This window comes from Callorhinus ursinus, unplaced genomic scaffold, assembly GCF_003265705.2.
Source record: "Callorhinus ursinus isolate GAN/ISIS: 27379988/994484 unplaced genomic scaffold, GSC_fseal_2.0 scaffold22, whole genome shotgun sequence".
Taxonomy (NCBI): Eukaryota; Metazoa; Chordata; class Mammalia; order Carnivora; family Otariidae; genus Callorhinus; species Callorhinus ursinus.
Window position 1 is genome coordinate 14,563,690 of NW_027397084.1, and position 23,346 is coordinate 14,587,035.

Consider the following 23,346-nt stretch of genomic DNA (forward strand, 5'->3'; position numbering starts at 1 on the left):
GCCTTCGGCTCAGGTCATGATCCTGGAGTCCTGGGATCAAGTCCCACATCGGGCTCCCTGCTCAGCAGGGAGTCTGCTTCTCCCTCTGACCCTCCCCCCTCTCATGCTCTCTCTCTATCTCATTCTATCTCTCAAATAAATAAAATCTTTAATAAAAAATTTTAAAAAAGAAAAATATTTATTTTGAAGTTAACTGTCATGCTAAAGTCCACCATATCAGAAAGAAATATAATTAGGTTGAGCTCTTGCAATTAACACAAATAACTATATATGGAAGGTAACTATATGAAATTAACTATATTATGGAAGTTTTTAAAAAACCTATTAAGTTTAGGTTTTACCTAGAATACAAGGATAAACATTAAATCTGTGCTGTGACTGAACAAAAAAGGATACTAACCTGTTATCAATCTGAACATGAATATTTTGCCACCTTTCAACTAATTGATCTGCTTTTTCTTTGTGCCAGTCAAAATCAAGGTCCCGTTCTTTATATGTTTTAAACATTTCATCACTGATGGCTTTAGCTTTTTGCAACTCATCCTCTAATGCATGGAATACCTCTCTCTTTTCATCTACTTCAGATCTCCATTGCTAAAATACATTAATTGGTGAAAGTTATAAAAATGTGTCAACCACTCACTATGTAAACACATTATTTACCTCATTTTACAATTTATTTAGAAATGACTGATATAAAATCAGATAAAGGAAAGACTATCTTCCATATACAAAAATGATATATTAGGCTGAACCATATGAAACTGTCAATATTTGACTGCACTTTGATCTAAAAAAAAGTTTTATAAAGTTCAGCCTAATAGAATTTGCATATCAATAAAACAAAATATATTCCACAAGCAAGTTTGCTACCTCTGTAAGTCTTTTTAACTGCCTGTTTCTTAAACACCTACTAATCTCATTGTTTAAAAATGAATACATGCATTAAAAATTAATGAGATAATTTTTCACAACTACTTTGCAATAATTTCACACTCAATGCTTTATACGTGGAAATATCAATAGAGATGAATACAACTACCAGTCTTTTTCCTTTCCTGAATTAACTCCTGTACTTACCTCCTTGATATCTTAAAATAACTACCTCTTTCAGCAAAAGAATCCATTAAAAATAATTTAATTTTTAGCTTCAATTCCTTTTGCTGACATGAATTGATTATAAAAAGCTATTACCACAAAGAGATGCAAATTTCAAATGAGAAGAACTCTCCTGAAACTACAAATGACTTATTTACACTAAGCTATGGTTACATAGAGATATGAAATGAATATAAATGTATTCAAATTGAGTTATTTACTAATTGATGTTTGAAGATCTAGGTGCTAGAAAAATACTTTTCGAGTATGATCTTAGCATATAGCGATAGGAAGGTACATACCTTTAAAGTACTTATTAGATTCTCAATATTATTCTTGTCAGCTATAACTGCTTCTTCTTCACACAGTTTAGTTTCATAGAGTTTTACAAGGGCTTCTGCTGCCTGAGTGTTTTTTAACACCAAATTAACAGTTTTCAGTCTAAAAAAGAGAATGCAACAATAGCCTCCTATTAGTAAATGTTTATCTTCCAATAACACAGTCCTGAAGCACTATTATGATGCATGATAGAACACGTTCTTCGTCTTGGAACATGGACAAATTTACTACGAGATTAACATCCAGCTAACTCTTCTTAATGGAGGGTGTGTGCTCCAATCCACGGCCTGCCCTGCAGACGGTATTCTGCAAGAAATTCCAGGGTAAGTTGGTCTTCTTTCAACCCTTATTTAGACCAGTCCTCCAGGCTACAAAAGCTGAGGGACTAAAACCCACAGGCAAAATGTGGGACGATCATACATACGCCCTAATCTCTGACGCCCATCTCCTTTCAACATGAAGTATAATAATTCCATGGAAATAATTAATATAATTTTTATTAAGACAAAAAAGGAAGTATTTACATTCATAAAAATGAATGTTTTAAACAAACAGCATATATATATATTTATATATACACATAAATATGACAGCTGTATGAAGCAAATTTATACTACGACAGAGGTTACATACTTCTCTATGTAAGTAGAAGACATAGAATAGACTTGGTTCATGTTCTGAATGACCACACCGAGCTCAGATCGTAAGGTGGGAACTGATGCAGAGGTTGCTGCTTGACTGAAAAATTCTTCACATTTATTTGTGATTGTTCCCAAATCCTCTTTAAGTCGCTCCAGTTCTTTCTTTAGTTTCTGTAAAATAGAGAATAAACATAGGTATTAGGCTATCACTCTAGATGGGGCATCTTTCTCAAAACAGTTTAAAAACACACAATTTACATTATAATCACTGACTTAAAAAGCTATATATTCTTTACTTTTTCTTTATCAAAGAAACTAAGCCACACATTCAAGTTTTATAATCAGTAATTCCTTTACTGCCCATCTCCTTGGGCACAAACATCTAACTTAGTGCTTCTGCATTCAGCAGGTGATCAACAAACATGTAATGGCTTCCACTATGAGAAAACCCAAGAGTCTCCATCATAGTGGGTGAAAGGGTGCACGTTTCTACATTTACCTGAGTCAAAGGTAGAACTGAATTATAGAATTCTAGTTCATGATAAGCAATAAATACATAATCAGAACTCACAAAGTGACCAGTGGGCAAAGCTGAGTACATGAGAAGTGACTGGAGTTAACTATGAAGGTCACTGAGACAGTAATTTACCTTCAGTTAATTCTGTCTCAACACTTTTACAAATCTCACCTCCTGCTCCGTGATTCTGAACACACTTTCATGCAAATCATCTCTTTCCAGTGGAGTGCGAATCTGTCTAATCAACCGATCTTCACAACTCTCTAACCGAAGTCTAATGTTTCGAACTTCAGAGATGTAGAGATTATACACGGATTCCTCTTGCTCTTCTGTGAAAGTAAATATAATGTTTAGAAAACACTTTGTTTTCTGTCTTCTGGATGCTGCTGGTCAAACTAAGGACAATCCCACCCTAAGGACATGAACCTTAAAATAGTCGACCTTACAATTTATGAATGATTAATAAAATTTCCCTAGTGCTATTCTAAGTGCCAAATTCTGATTTATGATGTCCAAGGAAAGTAATATATTATGCAGTTTTATGTTCACAAACATCTGAATTACATAGCTACAGATTAATCTTTAAAATAAAAAAAAATCCTCGTGATTAACAATAAAAAAATTAAAATAAAAGAATAATTTTGAAGAAAAACTAAAAAAAATAAAATAAAATAAAATAAAATAAAATAAAATCCTTAAAAAGGAAAGGTAGGTAAAGCATTTGTTAATGTTTAAAATTTTTTTAAAGAGATTACTAATGATATTTTTTTGTCTCTAAGTAATACCAAAAGTGTCCAGAAGAAACTTTATATTTAACAAAAGTTAACTAGACAAAATTTTCCCCTTTAACCTCTGTATAAAATCCAGGCTTGGTCATGGGAAATCTCTGTACCTTCCTCTCAATTTTGCTATGAATCTAAAACTGCTCTAAAAAATCAAGTATTTAAAAAAAAATCCAGGTTTGGTACATGGAAAAATAACTGAATCTTTTCAAAAACTAAAAGATTATTCTGAACATTATATTACGAAACAGTGAAAATGCTGAAAAGTAGATGTGTTAAGAATTCAATGCTTTTCACATTACTTGGATGGCATCTTTTTATTAACTGATTTAGAAATAAATGAATCCCTCCTTGCAGGTTCCTACCTCACAAATGCTTTTAATGTTCCAGCACCTGTGTTCACCTATCATAGGCTGAGTGACATAACACACAGAAGACCGACTCCTACTGAGAAAAGAGCCCAGACTAAACACCTATGGGGAAAAAAATACAAGGATTCCCATGCTTACCTCTTTCTGCTGATTTAAGAAGTTCTTGATAATACTGCTTACATACATTAACCTCCTTCTCCAGTTGTGTTATATCTGAGCCCGAAAATATTTGGGATTCCTGGCTATCTTCCAGGAAATCTTCAAAACGAGATTGTAGGTTACTCAGAACTTGCTGATGTTCACCAGGTAACATTGTCTTTATCTAAAGAAGACCAATGATCCATGTAAGCAAGTGATTTAGTACTAACAGCTAAATGTAAATGGGACAGATCTTAAGTTGGGGTTTTCTAGTGTATGTCAGCTCATATTAATAGTCATAAATAGAAGAACCATTTGAAATTGTTATTTTTTATTAACAATTACAAGTTTTAATAGATAAGGAAAAACGAGGCTATAAAACATCAAAAAATGAAATCAAACTATATCCATCCCTCTAAGTCCAAACACTATATCCTGTCTCCCTACCAAAATGTAATAAGCACTGAATGAAATACGTGATCTCCAGATTTCCCCCGTTCTTGGAAAGTGCCTTGTATATAGCAGGTCTATAACAAATATTTATTAAATGGATGAATATTAGCATGGATCTCCTGGATCCCATCCCATTCTGGAACAAATACAAACTCCACCCCTCATGATAGTGTGCCCCACATTTTTGGACAGATTAGGCTGATGTGTAGATTCATACTTACTGAAGCCACATTGCTAGCTCGAATTCTGTCAATTTCATTGATGAGATAATGCCAGGACACGACACTCTTCATGTTTATGTGAGACTCATGCCAGAGAGTCAGGACATTCTGATACTGTTGCTCAATTCTGAAATACATGAAAAAAGCAAACAAACCGAACACTTGATTAAGCCTTTTTACTCCCTCTGAAAACATGCTATACTTTTTCTTCCTGTTTGTAAACTATCCCATGTTTACTAGTTCTAGATCCTTCTGATCCTATGGGCCTTGACAAAGTACGGATTGTTTCTTTAACCTTCAGAGAGCCTCCAGACTCAGCTCTGTGTGTTTAGCGAATGTATACAAACCTGTTTGCAAAGTCTACCGCTTCTTTGTTAGGTGGAGGAACTGTGAAGCACACAGATGGGACCATAGCCTCATTCCCAGTAGGGCTAATGACCTTCCATTTAGCACGATGAGAGTTGTTGGCCAAAACACATTCATCATCTTTGTAAATGGTTATCTGGTTTTAAACGAAGAAAAGAATAACCAAATGAGATCACTGTTGACTAATCCTTTACCATACCCAATCTTGGGATTTTGTTTTATTTTTTTGAGGTACAAAACTTTACCACTGGTCAGCAATATGACCTCATTTTTAAAAGATAAGAATAATGCCAGAAACTGGTTTATTTCTAGAATACCTCAATTTGTCTGTAGTCACAGATAGCTTTGATCGGAATAGAAGTTTTGAGTGGACAGTCAGGATTCCTTGGCTTCAGCTGAATTATTGTTTTTGCTCTCCCCATCAGGCTTGCTACTGTGCTTTTATATTGCAAAAGTTCTTCTTTCTCTTCCTAAGAAATAAATAAGACAGATTTTAAAATGTAAACGACTTCCCCTCTCTCTTCTTTTAGGGCTTTACACAAATAAAATTTCATCACAAAAGTCTCCCCTGACCACCTGGTCTAAACATTCAATCTCCCTCCACCACCTCTTGCATCTCTCCTCCCTTGTTTTGTTTGTTTGTTTTCCTCTTTAGCATTTACCACCATACTACATATTTTACTTATTTATCATGTTTATTTTCTGCTCCCCCCATTAGCGTGTAAGCACCAGGAGGGTAAGGATTCTTGTCTGTTTTCCTCACTACTGTATCTCCAGTACTTAAAACAGTGTCTAGGATATAAAAAGTGCTTACAATTATTCGTGAAGTGAGTGACTAAACACACACACACATACACACACACACATCACTCTCAAAACACTTAAAATATTGAGGCAATCACATAAAAAACACTTTTGTTGTACTTGTTACCAAAAAATACTAAAACTGCTTGATCGAATGAGATGGATATATCAAGAATACCAATAAATTATGAAGTTCTGCACAAATAAAACTATGATGAAATACTAATCTAACCCTAATTATACATGGCTGATGAAATGCATAGGTTTCTGTACTAGTACCATTGACTCCTGCACAAGGTCTTCCAGCTTGTGAATACTGCTTGATCGATCACAGCTGTACTTCCGCTGAATGGCATCCTTTAGATTCCTTAAGTAATCAGTAGCTTCTTTGGCATCATTGAAAAACTGTAAAAAGATGAAAACTGGCAGTTAGAGTATATCAAATGCCAGTAAAGCAGAGAGTTGTCAAGTCAGAGTACCAGAGCCCTGTGGACCCCTTGTGAATGAGAAGAGAATAAAATCTCAAGACCACTTAATAGTCACATCACTCCTTTACCCAAACAACTCTTGAATTTGGATGATTATGAGTAAACACTAAGTGCCTAAAGTTTAATCTATATTGTGTTTTGGCCCTATAATATTTTGGCCGAAGTTCTGTTTTACTTGAGGGGCCAAATAATTTTTAAGTAGGAGAGAAATTACAAGAACTTCTGAAAAATAAAAAAAGAGCTCTCTGTAATTAAACATTTCTTTATAAAAGACATTTACAAAATCAAGATTTTTCTGACATTTTTAAAGGTTTCTAAAGGATTTACCCCTGAATAGATTGCTTCAATCGATCCTAGAGGACCTATGTCCCATATATCCTACAAAGAAAATATTTCAGTTTATTTCCCCCGTACTTTACATACATGTCCTTACTAAACATGACGATGCTTTCTGTAAGTAAGCAAAATCACAATACCAGCACCTGACGTGATTCCATTCACACACCTCGAAATATGCAGTGTTTTCCTTTATGTGCTGCTCCACACACTGGCACAGCTGTAAGACCCAGCTCCACTGCGTCTGCATCGCCGCTCGGTAGGCCTTCAAGATTAAACACAGATACTCTAACCAGCTGAAGAGTAATGATATACATACACAGCAAAGCTTTTAAAGGCTTAAAAACTCTGCTGTTGAAACAGATGATGTAACAGAGTAAGACTTGAAAATTAGGGTAGTGAAATGCCCCTCTAATGTAAGAGTCCTTACTTGCACAAAGCCAGTCCTAAAAATTTAAATATAAATTACAAATAAAAATAAAAATATAAAAATACAGACCGAAATAAATGGTTCTGTAGTTTCCTCTTTGTTTTCGTTTCTAAAACTAGAAACAAAACTAGAAATTCTTGGGGGGAGGGGGATGACTTACATGTTTGCTTTTGCCAGGGGAAGTTTGGGGAGAGAGGAGAAGAGAGAGTGCAATCCCTTATCACTGTAATTCTGGAACTGTTATTATCATAATACTAAGAATTTTTATTTAAAATATTTTTACTTGAATTTTTAATACAAAGTAAATCTCTCATGAGAGCAAAAACATAACAGAAAAAACATCTACTTTCTAAAGAAAACAAAAACACGCTTTTATATTTAAGATGCAATTCACTGACTTCCAGAAGAGGGCGATCTAGATGCTTTAATGACTATCACAAGTAAGCCTGTCATTCTTCCCCTTTTGGAAAAACTCACTCTTGCAGAGCTCCTGCTCAGGCAGGCTTTCTGAATGGAATAGACAATGCAGCACTGGAAATCTGGCAACATATCATGGTCTTATTAACTGTGCCCTCAAATTAAGCTACTTCCAGCAAATTGGCTATAAAAGACATATTGTACATTGTTAGATTATTAGTTTCTTTCTTCATATAACATATGAAATAGTGTTGATAATTAACTAAATATTAGCCACGTACCCACAAGATACTGGATAGGCCAATGGAATCGTAAAGATGACTCAGGCTTAATTTTATCCCTCAAGAAACTTTTAATTAGATTAACATCTCTACATAAAAGTAATCAGGTTCACATTCACATTACCCAGTCCCATTAAAATTCTTAGCCTGTAATCATATTCCCTAACAGTTTTCATCTCTACCTTGAAGAATACCCTATTTTTAGTTTATCATCATACAAGAGTATCCAGACCCTTCAGTATTCTAATTTGCTTTCCCTAGTGTTCCCCTGACTCTTCTGTGTCTTTAACTTCCTATATGGAATTTCAATGGGCATGCAAGATTACATTTTTATATGAAGAAGGTCAAATACAACACTCCCAAAACCCTATTGAGGTCTAGAATTTTACTCATCTTTTGTACTGTGGCAGTTTCTTTTTCTTTTTTTTTTTTTTGTACTGTGACAGTTTCAGTGAACAAAGACTATCAGATGCCTCTCCTCAACCATGAGAGTTTGAAACATGTCACATTTTAAGCACAGCTCCCTTTGTTCCCTCTGGCAATCTACCATGTTTCTCCATGTTTGACGCTCCTCTCGCTCCTATATAAGCCCCTTTATGTTTAGAAAGTCACTAACTCTAACTAGTATATAATAGGACTAAAGAGTAAACAGACTACCACTACCACATGGGAAACCTGATAAATCCACACCAATTCTCCACTTCTGGATTCGAAATGTGTGCACTATGCCATGAGGCTTGGCCAGGTTGTTGTTTCAGTACACCTTGCAAAACCAGCCATGAATAAAATTACTAAGTAATAATAACAAATACTTCCTGGGAACATATGTACCAAAAACTGTACTAAGTAAGAGTATGTTATTTGTCCCATTCTTAACACAGCTTTATTGGTTAGAAGGATCGCCCCCATTTTGGACAGGTAAGGGAGGCAAGTAGGTTACATCACTTGCACAATATCACAGTCAGGAAGAAATGAGAAAATTAAAGTCTGTGAAGTCAAGATCCTTCATATTTACTGTAATACATCTCTTCAGCCATGGTAGTTGACAAAGGTACCTTTATTAGAAGTGATGGCTGGGTGACACACTTAGAGAAAGCAAGAGAGTTAAAGGCAAGAATCACAATGATTTGTCAGAAACATTATTTTTGATCCATGCTGTAATAAAAGTTTGTTTGTATTTTTCAATTTATCAGCAATAAAAGAATCTGAAGAGTAATCATCAAATGTCAATATTCAACCATGACGGTTACACTTTCTGACTTACCTCGATTGTCAGTCGGGCTGGATGATTTTCCAAAAGTAGCTGCTCTGCAATCTCCTGAACTGACTTAATATTTTCTTCCTTTTGATCTAGTTCTCTCATTAATTCCTAATGTAAGAAAGAATGAAGAAGCGAGGTTAGGAAATAGACCTAAACCTGAGATGCGACTTTGGCATTCAAGGACAAAGGCTGTACGTACAGCGTGGTAATCTTTTTTCCGAGCTATGTTGGTATTTCTTTCACTCCAGTCATAAGCGACTTCCTCCTCTTCTTTTTCATTCAACCAAATAAGTTCATTAGTTGCACGAGTTACAAAATTATGGAGTGTATCAAGGTTCCGTTCCTGATTCCGGGATGTATTCTTTATAAGAAAAGTCATTATAAGAATCATGTCTTGACCATATAGAGATAAGGGAAATTCTTAATAAAAGTAAAAAAAAAGTTAAAAAAAAAAGAAACCTTACCAAGAGTTTTGCATACTGACTCTCTAATCGGTGTAACTTTTCGGCATAAGTTAATTTCAGAGGTGCCGTCATTTGAATCTATAATATAAGATAAAAAGACATTGAAGTTAGGGATTTTAAGGAATTCTGACTCATACTCACTGCATCTATTATTCTGTTACAGGGTCTTTATTTAAAAAGAGCAAAACAACAGCAAGCTAAAATGAAATATATACAGATTTTAAATTCATATACCTCACTGATTTTAGCTTCTTTAAGGCTAGATTCAAATTCTTCAATAGCTCGGTGAACATTTTTATGATTTTCTAAATGGCTTTCAACACTTGGCAAATCTGATCCCCACTCAGTGCGGTCCAGCTGTACCTTTAAACAGAAAGATACTAGAGTTAAAAAACAAACTGACAGGAATAAAGACTGAAACTTTCAGGAAGAATAAACATTCTTTTACCTGCATCTCATCAACCCAATTCAAAAGATCTTGAACAAATTTCATGTTGATTTCCTCTTCTGTTAAATTCTGATCCAGCAAAGAAGACTTCAGAAGGGGCTTTCGGATCTGCATCAACTTCAGAGTTTGCAATGAACTGGTCTCTACTCCTGAACTGAAACTTGGAACTAATCCCCCTGATGGGAAACCAGGTGTATAAGCCGGAGTGACAGATGGAGTCAGGCGGGAAGTCAGACCTGATGACAGGCCTGAGGTCACACTAGAAGGGGTCAGGGAAGGCGTTAAACCCTGGGTCAGCCCTGAGTTCAGACTGGGGTTTAAGGTCTGTGCAAATCCTGAGTTTAAACTTTGAGTAATTCCTGATATCATGAGTTTCGTCTGTTCTGCTGTCAGCATGCGTCCTTTGCTGTACACGGAGGAACATTCATTCCTTAAGGCCATAATTTCATCACGCAGTTTTGCAACCCTGAAAAGAAAATCAAAAGGAATAAACTATAATATAAAAGACATTTTTCACAAAGAGTGAACCTTAATGCCAAGTATGGACATTAGTTAGTTAACAGTAATGTATCAATATTGGCTCAACAGTGGTAACAAATGGATCATACTAATGCAAGATTGTTGGTAATTGGGGAAGGGCGCTAAAAGGGGGCATATGGGAACTCTGTATTTTCCTATTAATTTTTCTATAAACCTGAACTGTTCAAAAAAGTAGTCTACTAAAAAAAAGTCACCATAATCATATTAATAAAATTTTGCATCACAATTTTTTCACTGAACTTTGTACTTAAAGCACTTTCCAGGCTATCACAAAGTCTTTATAACCATCACTTATAATGAACATAATTACTACACCATAATGTGATCATTCTCCTATTGTTTGACATGTAGGATATTTCCAAATTTTGGTACTATAAAATATCTCTGACATGAACAAAAAGCTTTTTTCTATATTTATTTATATATTTTCCATATTTAAAATTATAAATTCCTAAAAGTGAAATTACTAGGTCAAAGCAACATTTACAACTTTTGCTTTATATATCTCATATATATATTTATAACATATATAGTCTACAGCCTGAAAAGGTTCCATCCCTACCCCCAAACCCACTCCTCAGAGATAGAAGTCATATATTTTTTTCCAACATTTTGTTATAAACATTTCCATAATAGGATAAATAGAAAACTTAAAAATTGAGTCATAAAGGATACTTTCCTTATATTTTCCCTTTTTCAAATGTCATACAAGTATTTTAACTCGACGTATGTTAGTTACTACATTATCAAATATTGTATGTACTACAAATATTTTTCCTATTACTTATCTTTGAAGAAAAAATACCTATTTAACATATCAAAATATATCAGAATTAAGGTGATACACATTTTCAGCTGAAAAGAGCATAAGAAATACATTTCCTAAAACTGCCACACTCTCCATTCCCATCACAAGTGTCCACGAAGCAATTCCCCAGAAGGACAGTACGAATAAGCAGGACTCTTACCTCTGTACCAGCTGATCTGCCTGGTAGTATTTTCCATCAATGAGAATCTGTACATCAATTACATGCTGGCGTAAAAGGTTCTCACATTCAAGTATATACCCGGCAATTTCTGCTTCATTCTGAAACTGCACTCCTGATTCTAATCTTTTAGAATCCTGTGTTTTAAAAGAACTCAACATTAATTCCAAGAAACAAGTTTCAAAACTAGCCTCAAATGTAAAACTCAAAATACTGGACTGCAAAGCTACTCGGGTCTTCTCTGTTTTCCCTTTTGGTTCAAAAATATGTTTTCTCTTGCGCACTGTTCAAGAGAGCAAACAGTGATCATAATAATCTTTAACGAGCTTTAAGTATCAGTAGAAGACAATACCAACAATCAACCAAATGTTATACAAAAGTTTTAGTTCATCCAAAGGTACAGACCCCTCCACCACAATCCCAATGGCTCCTAAAATTAACTTACAGACTGGAGAGCATTTCGGGCAAGTATCAGTTTGTCTTCACAGATGACACTGTCCCTTTGAACTCGGTTGGCAATCTGCTGCAACATTTCCAACCTAAAAGAAGAGACAGAATAAATGAAAGCCTCTCCCTTTGAAGTCACAGAATTTACCACCCCTGAAAAATGCCTCCCCGCCAAAAAGTAAAACAATCCTACGACAAGGACTCAATACCTGTGTCCATCAAGGGACTCATTGCCGAAGCTAATGCAGGAGTTGATCAGTGTTGGGCCACAATTAACCGAGAGAAAGTTTTCATTGGAATCCAGACTAGTCCGGGTGCTAGTAGTGTTACTAAACACAGAATCGCTGCTTCGGTAGCTGTAACTACTACTGTGCATTTTTAGTCCTGAAACGATGTTCCTTCTTTGATCATTCCAAGCAGACGAAAAAGTAGAAGGTCCGCTACAAGCTTTACTTCTAACGGTGAAAAGCGGCAGCTAAATGTCACAGCCGTAATGGCTCCTTAAATATGCTCCAACCTGCATACTTAACACGCAGCAAATAATATGCTGATAACTATTCAAAAGAATCTCGCCTAAAGCCATGCGTTTGTTAGCTGAGGTTTGCCTTTTGTAGCCCGCATTAAACCTCTACAAGTACAGACAAGGCAGGCTAATCAGGGCGTCACTGGAAAAGATTTGCCAAATATTTTCATCAAGAGTCATCCCATTGCAGCCACCTAAAAAACAACTCAGATGCCTCCCTGAAGCCCAGGTACAATTAGTAAAGGCTGTTCAGGCAATACCAATCATCAGCTTAAAAACACAAATATTCAATCACAGCCTGACTTTTGTAAAGGGCCAGGTATGTCCTGAGTAACACAAGGCTAAAAACTGGTACTTAGAAGCATCTATAAACAAACGAGTTTCATGAGAAACAAAGTTCATTTCCATTTTAACCGCCATGTCATTTATCAGGTTAAATTAACTAGAAAAGTAGCCATTGGCCTTTCTTTATATGACATACTCTCAGGAATGATTACCTCTAATCTTACCATAGTCACTTTATATTTTTTAAAAAGCCAACGTGCTAAGTATTAGAATATCAATGCAAAGCTTGCAAATTCAACTTGTCTGTGCTTGTTTTTCCTTTCAATAGGTTATTACATGGCAAAAGAACATTGGTTGTTTCTCATTTATCTTTTACACATTCCCATGCCACATAGTTATTATTTGCAATTAACCATTAATGCCAAAAAACTTGTTGCATCAAGAAAAATGAAGGCATTTATCCAACCAAGCTCATTGAACATTTTATCGTACTCCCAAAACTACAGAGCCAAACTGTGGCTTCTCCACTCTAAAGGTAGATATTTTTTCTTTTCACATGGCAGGAAAGGGGAAATTTCAGAGTATCCTGTCAAATACAGTTAGTAACCAAAGAAGCATGAAATAATAACAGCAGCACTAGCATTTACTAAGCAATTATTATGTGCCAGGAAATAAACTGATCATTTTTCATGCATGACCTCATCTCATACTCAACCACCAAGTGTGGTAGGTAGTACTACAGTCTGTTTACAAATGAGGAAACTGAGGCTCAGGGAAGTCAATGAACTTGTCGAAGATTACATGATTTGCAAGTTGAGCTAAAAATCTAATCCAGGACTGACTAGTTCCTGGACCTTGAACTCTTGACCACTCCATTAAAATCTGGCTACTATTCTGACAACTAAAAATCTACTCCCTATCCTTTCTCACACATACTTTTCCATTACTTCTGATGATTAGCTTAGCAAGTAATTTTAATCACCCAAAATTATCTCCTCCATAAAAGGTCCATCCTGGGTATTTCAAGCTCATTTTGGATCTAGATCTAGTTATGCAGACAGAATATTACACTTTAACCGGAATATAATCAGTAATTAATAAACGACTGACAAGTTAAGACTTGCTCTCGCATCTTCAATGCATTATTTCCTATTTCAACAGTGTGGAAACTCATGTGTGGGGCACAAAGAACATGAGTATACTAAGTGCCTCTATGTGTCCCAGGCACTGCACTGAGCACTGGCAACACGAAAGACAGCAAAAACAAGTCTGTCTCCATGTTCTTGGAGCTCGTAACTGTGAACAGGCAGCCCTTAATCAAACGATCACAGAAATACATATAAAATTACAACTGAGATATGAAGGAACAGTACATGTAAATAGGAGAGTTATAACCAAGACATCTGAACCAGGCTGGGAGACCACAGGAAGTTTCTTGAGGAAGTAACACTGGAGCCGGGATCTGAGATTTATCAGGAGTGAAGAGAGACAGGGAGGATGAAGGAGAGTTCCCTGCCAAAGGAACAGATGGTGCACAGATCTTGTGTATGGAGGAAGGCGGGACCTTGGCACATCAGGGCTCCTGAGAGACAGTGTGGCTACACCACAGAGAGCAAGGACGGTGTGAGGCAGCCAGAGAGGCGTGCCTGACCACACAGGCCTTGTAGTGGGAGGCCCAGCTCCTAGGGAGCTCACAGCTCATGAGGAAGAGAGATCACAATTCCCTTCCCAAGTGCCGAAGTCAGGCTGTGAGGTAAGTACTGTAATGGAGACAAATCCACTCAACAAACGTCTCCTAATGACTAAGCAGTGCTTTCCCAGGCAACTGGGTGGAGTGGGAGAGAGAATGATAGAGTCAGTGATGATTTCATGGAATAAATGCATTTGTAGAAGTGGGAATTTGAACCATTTCCTGAGTGTTTTCTAGATGCCACTTCACTGCCCTCTAAGTGGAGACAGACTAGACTCTTATTTCCATTGCCCCATGGAAAGAGGGCCATAGCAAAAATACAGCAAGAAACAAAATAAGTTAACTGTTGACCTACATATCGGCTTCTGGATCCAGGCCCTGATGACTTTGAAGCCAGCATGGGAAATTCTCACAGGTAATTTAGATTATTAGATGAGACTTCACACACCAACCCAGCCTATCGGGTCCCTATTTAAACATTACTTCACTGATTACTCCTCAAACCTCTTGGAAGAGTTTCTAGATAAGAAAATGAAGAATCAGAAAGACTAAGTGACTTATCCAGGGTCACACAGCCTAGGACAAGAAAAATATAAATGTTGGTCCGAGGTCTGCCTGGCTCCAAAACTTAAGTCCCTTCCATGAGAACAAAGAGTCACCTCCTCACGCCCAGCCTGATATCCACAGCAGAAAACACCTCCATCCAGCCTACCTTTCTACTTCTGGGCGAAGTGCCTTCTCCCTCTCGAGCATGGCAATAATAAGTTTTCCCCACTCTTTCTCTATGTCATTTGGATGATAACCTTGAAGTAGTTTGATACGTCCAAATTCTATCCAAATCTTGAGAAAACAAAAAAATTTAATATGAAGCAATGATATAAAAAAATAAGGATCATGCTTGACAATACAAAGGAAATTTCTGCTTACCTCTAGTAACTTATATAGGCGTTTAATTTTTGATTTTTCTGTCTCCTTTGGTGGAATTTCTGTTTCTTTAAACTGTAAATACTGATTATAAAGTGCCTAAAATGAAAGGGAAAATAAATGAAGGCCCAAACTTCAAAGACCTATTTTCATTACCACATAATGTTACCACTTCAAATGCTATTTACTGTGTCATATGCATTCAGTGGGATTCCTTTATAAAACTGACACTCAAGGACAATACTGATTCCCAGCTAGTCAGTGACTAGGTTACAGTATGCAAGATTTGACAAGGGTGTAATTACTGATGTGAGCCATGATTCAACACATGCCATGCAGGGATCTGGATAATAATAAACCATGGCAATGTTTAGTAGGGCTCTACTAAAAATCTCTCAACATACAAACAAGAAAACATATCCTTTGAAAGATGCACTTTCCAAATGTTGCACTTTAGCTTTGAGTTTTTGGAAAAATAATCTGATGCAATTCCTATAAAGGAAAAAAAGTGTTCTCTTCTGTATCATGGATCTATCCTTGAAAATAGAATTCTTATCACATAGCTAAACGTTGGTTTCAATGTCCCATTGGCCAAGTTAAACATATTTTAATAAACAAATATAGATGCTCTTGACTGCTGCTATTATTATAGAAGTTTCAACCATATAATTAAATTATCTGGTTCATAGATACTAATTTGAAAATCTCTTAAATAACTTATTATATTAAAAAGGACCTTCATAAAATTATGTAGATAAAACATATCCACATTTATTAAGTACATACTAATTATCTCATTTTAATTCATGCTGTTATTTAAAAAAATTCCCTGTAAAGCCTCAGGCAGTCACATATTCTGAAGGATTCCATTCAACGTTTTGCTGGCTAATGAAATTATTGGCATTCCCCATGATGTTTTCTTCCGTGTATTATGTGCTGTCCTAGGCACCAGCAAGTAATCTGTCTAGTCCTCAAACTTCTTCCAAAACTTTAAGAATTTGCATTCATCAGAAGCCAGTACAAATTTACCCAAGTGTCTGGACAATAAGAATCCATCTGGAAATAAGTTGAACTTGAAATCTGAAAACTGTTTTGAACTCAAAATGCAATGTTTCAGGACGTCCATTAGAAAATAAGTATATAATGCCATTATGTGCTACACACCACGCATGGTGGCTAGGGTGAACAAAGGGGGAAATATTCCTGGCCCTGGAGAGGTTTGCATCCACATAGGGAGACATCACACAAACAACTTTAGAACACTTAAAAAGCATCATATCGACACATGCCAAGGAACTTAATGCCAAGGACAAACTCTCCATGGCAATGTGAATAAAAGCTGTTAAACAGATATTCTGTACAGATGCATGAACAACAATGAGTAACTTTAGCAGGATCCACCCTGGGTTATTACAGTTCTTGCAATCCTAGTTTGATACATATATATTAAAAAAAAAGCCTATCATTCAAGGAATTAGACTTGTTAATATTCACATTATCAGTTTTTTTAAATAAAGCAGATGACTTTGTTATTACAAGTCCAAATATACAAAAGGAGATGATATTCTTCAATAAGTGCACATATCTATAATTCTTTTATATTTCTATAATGTCTTTGCCTCAAAGAGGTGGACCTGTTTTTAGGTAGTAGCAAATATTTTACTAATGAATTCATTTATACTGGAAGTCAGGTGTATATTTTTTATTCCATGGTGAAATAGAATATACACCTCTTGCTATACAAAATGAAGCCTCCGAAGCCGTTTTTAACAGGGTTCCACCATAGGCACATTCCCAACCACTGTTAAACTTGTCCCAGCTTCCCAGAGACAACCCCTGCCTCAGCCATCTATCTGGTAGGCTCCAGGCATTCCCCATGCACCAAAAACACCTCTGCCATGTCAGTTCCAGGGTCTCTCAAATTATATGTTATCACTCTCAACAATTCAAAACTAAAGGACTATAAATCTCTAAGATGTTGCTGCTATTATGTTTTAATTATTAACATTTACCTCCATTTTCCCTGAATAGGAGATGAATAAATTTAAAAACTGCTTATTTACTAGTGGCTTGCCAAGGGCAATTTTTCTTGAACTTCTGGAATTATTATAAGATTATTTAGAAGTTTAATAATCAGGGCGCCTGGGTGGCTCAGTTGGTTAAGCATCTGACTCCTGATTTTGGCTCAGGTCATGATCTCAGGGTCATGGGATCAAGCCCCGCGTCCAACTCCATGCTTAGCACAGAGTCTGTTTAAGATTCTCTCTCCCTCTGCCCCCGTCCCACTCACATGCTCTCTAAAAGAAAAATAAAATAAAATAAAAGTATTTTTTAAAAAAAGTTTAATAATCAACTCAATCCTTCATAACTTCTACAGTGACACAGACCTTTAGTTCCACAGGATTATTAGGAAATGTTCTCTCAGACATTGTGGTCACATGGTGTCTAATCCACTGAATGAGGTAGTTCACCATATTCTGGTATTCAATCCATTTGACTTCAACATCCTGAAACAATAAAATGACAGAAAAGATCCATATCTGCAGATAGTAACATTCAAATCTAACACAACTTAGTCAGAGGTCATTCTGTGAATTTATATGTCTTTAAGCCGACAGTCGGAACCAACTCAATGTCTTCTCACTTTCTACCTAGTCCCACATAAACAGCTTTAAAAACATGCTAGCAACATTTGACAACGAAGAGTGGCCTAATGAGTGCTACTTCTGATCCAGAGATAGTGGCTGCCTGGGGCACTGTGTTAAGAAGGCTCCTGAGGCTGTATCCAAATGCAGGAGGAAAAAACACTGCGATCATTTTGGGGTGTTTTCCAGGCACCCAGGAAGAGGGAGTAATGGGGCACCTGGGTGGCTCAGTCGCTAAGCCTTCGGCTCAGGTCGTGATCCCAGGATGGAACCCCGCATCGGGCTTCCTGCTCAGCAGAGAGACTGTTTCTCCCTCTCACACTCCCCCTGCTTGTGTTCCCTCTCCCGCTGTCCCTCTCTCTGTCAAATAAATAAATAAAATCTTAAAAAAAAGAGAGAGAGAGAAAATAATAGCATCTACAAGTCAGGTTAGCTGCTACTGTCTGCCAACCTTTCTAGACCAAAATCCACTGTCTACCTGAAACTCAAAGATCTATACACTATGTAGGAAAGTAAGTAGGAATGAAAACTATAGGAAATGTATACGATTGGATTATTCATTAAACAAACTTTAAAAATGGAGGAAACTAGAAGGCTGTCATCTGCTATATTCAATTAAGTATCTGATGAGTGCTTATTATGTTCAAAGCATTGTGCCAAGTGTTGCAACAGGAATTTAATACTTTAAGAAATAATACCTTTTATCAAAGAGTCACCGTCTAGATGGGGAGGCAAGAGATTCATAATATAAACAGTTAATCAAAATGAAAAGCAGTATTTAATTAAGTGTTGAAATACCTGAAACAGGTAATATATGCTAAGGGTTGAGATAATAATCAGGTAAGCTTAAATGTGCTTCAGAAAGGTCACCAACAGATTCTCGGAAAAGGCAGTCCCTGAGCAGTTCTGCAACAACCAGTAAGTAATTCTTTGGTGGGTGGGGGGAAGATAAAAGATAGGGAGTCCCAAGTAAGTCACGATTCTGAACTAGAAATGCCCTGGCTACCAGCAAACAGTCTGTGTTGAAAGACTAAACCTAAAAAAGTAGGTAAGCAAATTAATATATGCAGAATTTTTTTGAAAGATTCTACTTATGTATTTGACAGAGAGAGAGAGCAAGCACAAGCAGGGGGAGCTGCAGGAAGAGGGAGAAGCAGGCTCCCCACTGAGCAGGGAGCCTGATGTGGGACTCCATCCCAGGGCCCTGGGATCATGACCTGATCCAAACGCAGACACTTAACTGACTGAGCCACCCAGGTGCCCCAGTATATGCAGATTTTTGAATGTCAGAGTGTCTAGACCGGATTTCACCTTACAAGCCCTATGTAATCACTGAAGGTTATCAAGCTAAAGACATCAGATTTTAGGAAGATCAATTTGGTGACAATGTGCAGTATTGTTGGGAAGAGAAAAACAATGGAGATGGAAAAGTATAAAAAAGCTGTCGTCCTAGTTCTAGTGTGAAGGGGTAAGAGTCAGGAACAGGGTGAAGGGAGTGAGAAGGTAAGACAAGTAACGGCCCTAAGAAACAGTCTCAAGCAACACTCGACAAGGACTTGCTGGCAGACATCACAGCAGAGGAGGAGCATGGGAGCAAGTTACGCAGGGGTCAGGAGAGGAAAAACCTCTGAGAGAAAGAACAAGACAAAGAGAATGGAAATAAATGTAGAAACAAGAGCACACAGAGGTGAGAAAGAGACTAGAAGAGAGAGCTCACCAAGATAGGCTCCAAAATCTTCAAAATAAAATAGAAAAAAAGGAATCTGGGAGAAGAAGGGGAGAAGCCCAGGGTGAAGAGGCTCATCCTCAAATTCATAACCTCTGCAGGGTTTCCTGTTCTCTTCCAGAAATACCTAAGTACATGTTCGTATAACCACTACACCATGCATGGTTGAACCGAATCACACAAATCTCTAGGAAACAGTGGACTAATGAGGAGCCCAAAGATTCCCGTACCGGACACCTCACCCTGCTTACGAAGTAGCTCTCATAGTTTGGCAAAGTCAAATAACCTTCCTCTAAATATCACCTTTAAATCACAAAAAAGAATTCCTAGCCAACTTATTTCATGAGATTATGAGAGTCGATAACATTGAAAGTGATTTCAGAAGTGAGATATTCTACAATATGCAGAAGGATATCAAACACTGCAAATGTAAAACAGCAGCAAGTTAAAAATGAAAAACTCCAAAATTCAGTGGTTTAGAGCTTTCATCTATAAAAGGATATGTAACTCAAAATGGCCTACTTTATTTATGACAAAGAACAAATTTTTTTTTGAGTTATGCTTTAATTGTTATGATGGAATACTGTCATGAAAATGCAAACAGGACTGGTTTATTAAGCAGCATCTTAACTCAAATTCTTTAAAGAATATTTGATATTAGGGTGCCTGGGTGGCTCAGTCAGTTAAGTGTCTGCCTTCGGATCAGGTCATGATCCCAGGGTCCTGGAATCGAGTCCCACATGGGGCTCCCTCCTCAGCAGGGAGTCTGCCCCTCCCCCTGCTCGTGCTCCCTCTCTCTCTCTCAAATAAATAAATAAAATCTTTAAAAAAAAAGAATATTTCATATTTACTGTAAAAAGCTTTATCAAAGAGTTCAGTCAACTGGTCATTACTGAATCAGCAGCTCCTAGTATGAAAAAACCAATACTCACATTTGCACCAATACCTTCACCACCTTCAGGGACTTTGGGAAATGCATCATAGAGAGATGACACGTAAGTTATTACTGATTTTTCATCAGGTGAGGAGACATCAACATCTATAAGCAGCAACATAAATTATTTCAAAATGTTGATAGATTACTTTTGATCAGACTCTCATGCCAGTCTACATCTAGTCAGGACAACAACTCACCTTCAGGATCCAGAAGTCTTATAACACCAATTTTTTCTGCTACATAAAAAGCGTGCTCTAAATTTGCAAGGTTGCTTTGAACAGCAACAGTATTCATGTCTATCAGGTCCGGCCTAGGAAAAAATTCACCATAATTAATTAACTTTTCTCACGTGCCAATTCAACATTACACTTACGTGTTGACCTATTTACATAACATTTCGGCAAAAGTTAATACTAAGCCTGGGTTGAAATACAGAGATTTTCATCAAATATTTAACACTGCTGACCTCTCTCAGAAACTTGTGGATGCCAAAACCAAGTGCAGTGAGGAAATTATAAAAATAGAATGTATATAACTTTTGACAAAGTCTAAGAATTCCCATCATCAAAACATATATGAGTATCTGTCCCACTCAACTTATTTAAGTTCTACTATTCCAAAAGCATCCTTCTAATCCAACTAGCATCCTCTCAGTGTTTCTCCCCAAACACAAAGGTTTATGCTTTAGTTCAATGCCTCATCATGGCATCCACCATCCAATGGACAGGATGCCATTTCCTGTCATTGTTGTTTTCTCACTATTCACTCATCTTTGTAAGCAGAGATCAAGCCCTACCTCCTCTGTGGAGTCCTCACTAATCTTCCCCACCCTCATTTTTCTCTCTGTTCCCTGAATTCCTTATACTCCTGGGCCTGTGCTCGTCAATTCGGCATTTAGAATTATCACATACTTCCCTGCCCTATTCACTCACTGTTTAATGTGCATGCATATCTTGCTTCTCACAACTAGCCAACTCCCAGTCAGCAAGAACCATGTATTAATAAACTTGTATTTTATCCTTCTGCTGAGACAAAGAGTGACATAGAATTAGCAGACAATATATATCTATAGATAAGTTGCTAAGCAGGTTGGTTAATTCTGATTCATAAATGAAAGACTAAAATAAGCACTAGTTTATATCTTCACAAGATTGCATATGCGCATGCCTGTGTACACGCATGCATTCACACACACATGCGCACACACACACACATTCTCATACACCAGACTTCAACTCTTTCTAATTTGTGAAACTTCCATGATACTCTAAACCACAGGGATACTTTAAAGCTAGCAGATACTTTAAAGACAGGAGAAGACTTCCCAAATACTCCTTGTAGAGAAAGCGGCAAAATAGGTTGGTTGGAAACTTAACACAAGGCCAAAAACCAGTCAGGAAATATTCATCTCAAAGCCAAAGCATTAAAAGAATGCAAAAACAGATATGGAAACTGTAAAATTCAAAAAGAGTGGTCCCCACCCCAAAATCACTGAGTAAGAACCAGTTCATCAAGTTCTAAGGACAGCTCTCAGCAAAGTCCACAGACATCCTGGTTTGCTCAAAACAATCATTTGGGAACTGCACAAAGAGTGGGAGGGCTCCAAGGTCATGGGGGAGGGCTAAAATGCAAATTATTTTGAATACTACTTGGAAAGCTGTTCACATGAAAAAGTCTTTGAAAATGTATTATTAATCTTAGGAAGGTAAGCAGCAATTTGCAGTCTTCTTTTATGTGCTGAGAAAGCAGACCTCCGAAGAAATCTATTTATAGTTTTATAGCACTTTGAAGTGTGCATAACCTTGAAATGTAACTGCCATGACCTACCTTCCTATTTCCTGGGAAATTATTAGGAAATTCATTAATGTTTTTCATAGGCACCAGTATGATCACTTAAAAGTAACTCTACATTTATTATAGGACCAATAAATCTACTGACAGCAATAGAGGTAAATGGCATACCTCTAAAAACAACGTTTTTTATTCACATAGAAGCATTCTGAAGAATCTGCCAACTTCAAGATTACTAAACAGGTGAATATAAGTCTAGACAAAAACAAATATCTAAAGTTCAAAAAACCGTTTTGCTTCTGTAAAGTTCACACATTTTGAAGAAATAAAAACCAGCCTTTCCAAGTTTATCAAACCTCCCAACAAGAAAGGGCTCGTTGTTATAAGAACCCTGCCATTAGCAAGAACGTAAACACTGAGTAATCCCAGAGGGAATGAATAAAGTCATTGAAGAATCAAGTTTTTGACTAGGAGAATAAAACACAAAACTTGCTTCAGAATGACATAGTCCCTTCAGTACAAAGGCAGCTGTATAATACACTGAGTTTGGATAAGTCATTTCTTTTATTGTGACATTTAACACTTTAAGGGAACAAAAACCGAAGTGGTGTTCCTCTATGAAACAGTACACAAAATTCAGCAAAAGGAAAAAAGAAAAAAACTGTAAAACCACTATGAGAAACAGCCTGAAAGCTTTCAAAATTCTGTCCCTCCTCGGGCTCATCTCCTAGGCATTCGGTCATTTTCAGTCTTTCCGCCTTTCCACTCTGTGCCCAGAGCTTCCAGGAGGAGGCTTGTGCTGTGACCTGTCTCTACTTTCCTTCTCCCTTACAGTCTCACTGGGATCATGTCACCTTTAAAAACTTCAGCTATTTTCCACCTACAGAAGGTTTGTATTTTCATTCAAAAGGTTTTATTTCAGTTTAAGATCTCCTTTTTGTGGAACTTTAATAGGAAATTTCATTCCCATTTTTAGGTCTGACTAACCAAAGTCTAT

At 36.8% G+C, this 23,346-nt stretch overlaps 1 protein-coding gene across 26 annotated transcripts in view; it reads right to left on the reverse strand.

Annotated features, from left to right (window-relative positions):
* The window catches only part of DST (dystonin), a 478,114-nt gene that overhangs the window by 156,742 nt on the left and 298,026 nt on the right, over nt 1–23,346 (reverse strand). For 23 of the 26 annotated variants that reach the window (XM_073905137.1, XM_073905154.1, XM_073905136.1 and 20 more), the window contains 22 exons: nt 20,756–20,868; nt 20,554–20,660; nt 17,638–17,757; nt 15,254–15,349; nt 15,039–15,166; nt 11,827–11,920; nt 11,364–11,518; nt 9,856–10,321; nt 9,642–9,770; nt 9,408–9,485; nt 9,143–9,304; nt 8,947–9,051; nt 6,724–6,819; nt 6,010–6,135; nt 5,244–5,396; nt 4,908–5,062; nt 4,561–4,687; nt 3,887–4,070; nt 2,767–2,924; nt 2,071–2,249; nt 1,401–1,539; nt 401–594 (listed from right to left, as the gene is read on the reverse strand). In XM_073905137.1, the coding sequence (XP_073761238.1) occupies nt 401–594; nt 1,401–1,539; nt 2,071–2,249; nt 2,767–2,924; nt 3,887–4,070; nt 4,561–4,687; nt 4,908–5,062; nt 5,244–5,396; nt 6,010–6,135; nt 6,724–6,819; nt 8,947–9,051; nt 9,143–9,304; nt 9,408–9,485; nt 9,642–9,770; nt 9,856–10,321; nt 11,364–11,518; nt 11,827–11,920; nt 15,039–15,166; nt 15,254–15,349; nt 17,638–17,757; nt 20,554–20,660; nt 20,756–20,868 (3,264 nt within the window). Of the gene's footprint in view, nt 1–400; nt 595–1,400; nt 1,540–2,070; nt 2,250–2,766; nt 2,925–3,886; nt 4,071–4,560; nt 4,688–4,907; nt 5,063–5,243; nt 5,397–6,009; nt 6,136–6,723; nt 6,820–8,946; nt 9,052–9,142; nt 9,305–9,407; nt 9,486–9,641; nt 9,771–9,855; nt 10,322–11,363; nt 11,519–11,826; nt 11,921–12,037; nt 12,326–15,038; nt 15,167–15,253; nt 15,350–17,637; nt 17,758–20,553; nt 20,661–20,755; nt 20,869–23,346 lie in introns of those variants that run through there. The other 3 variants (XM_073905142.1, XM_073905148.1, XM_073905149.1) reach the window with 3 other exon arrangements.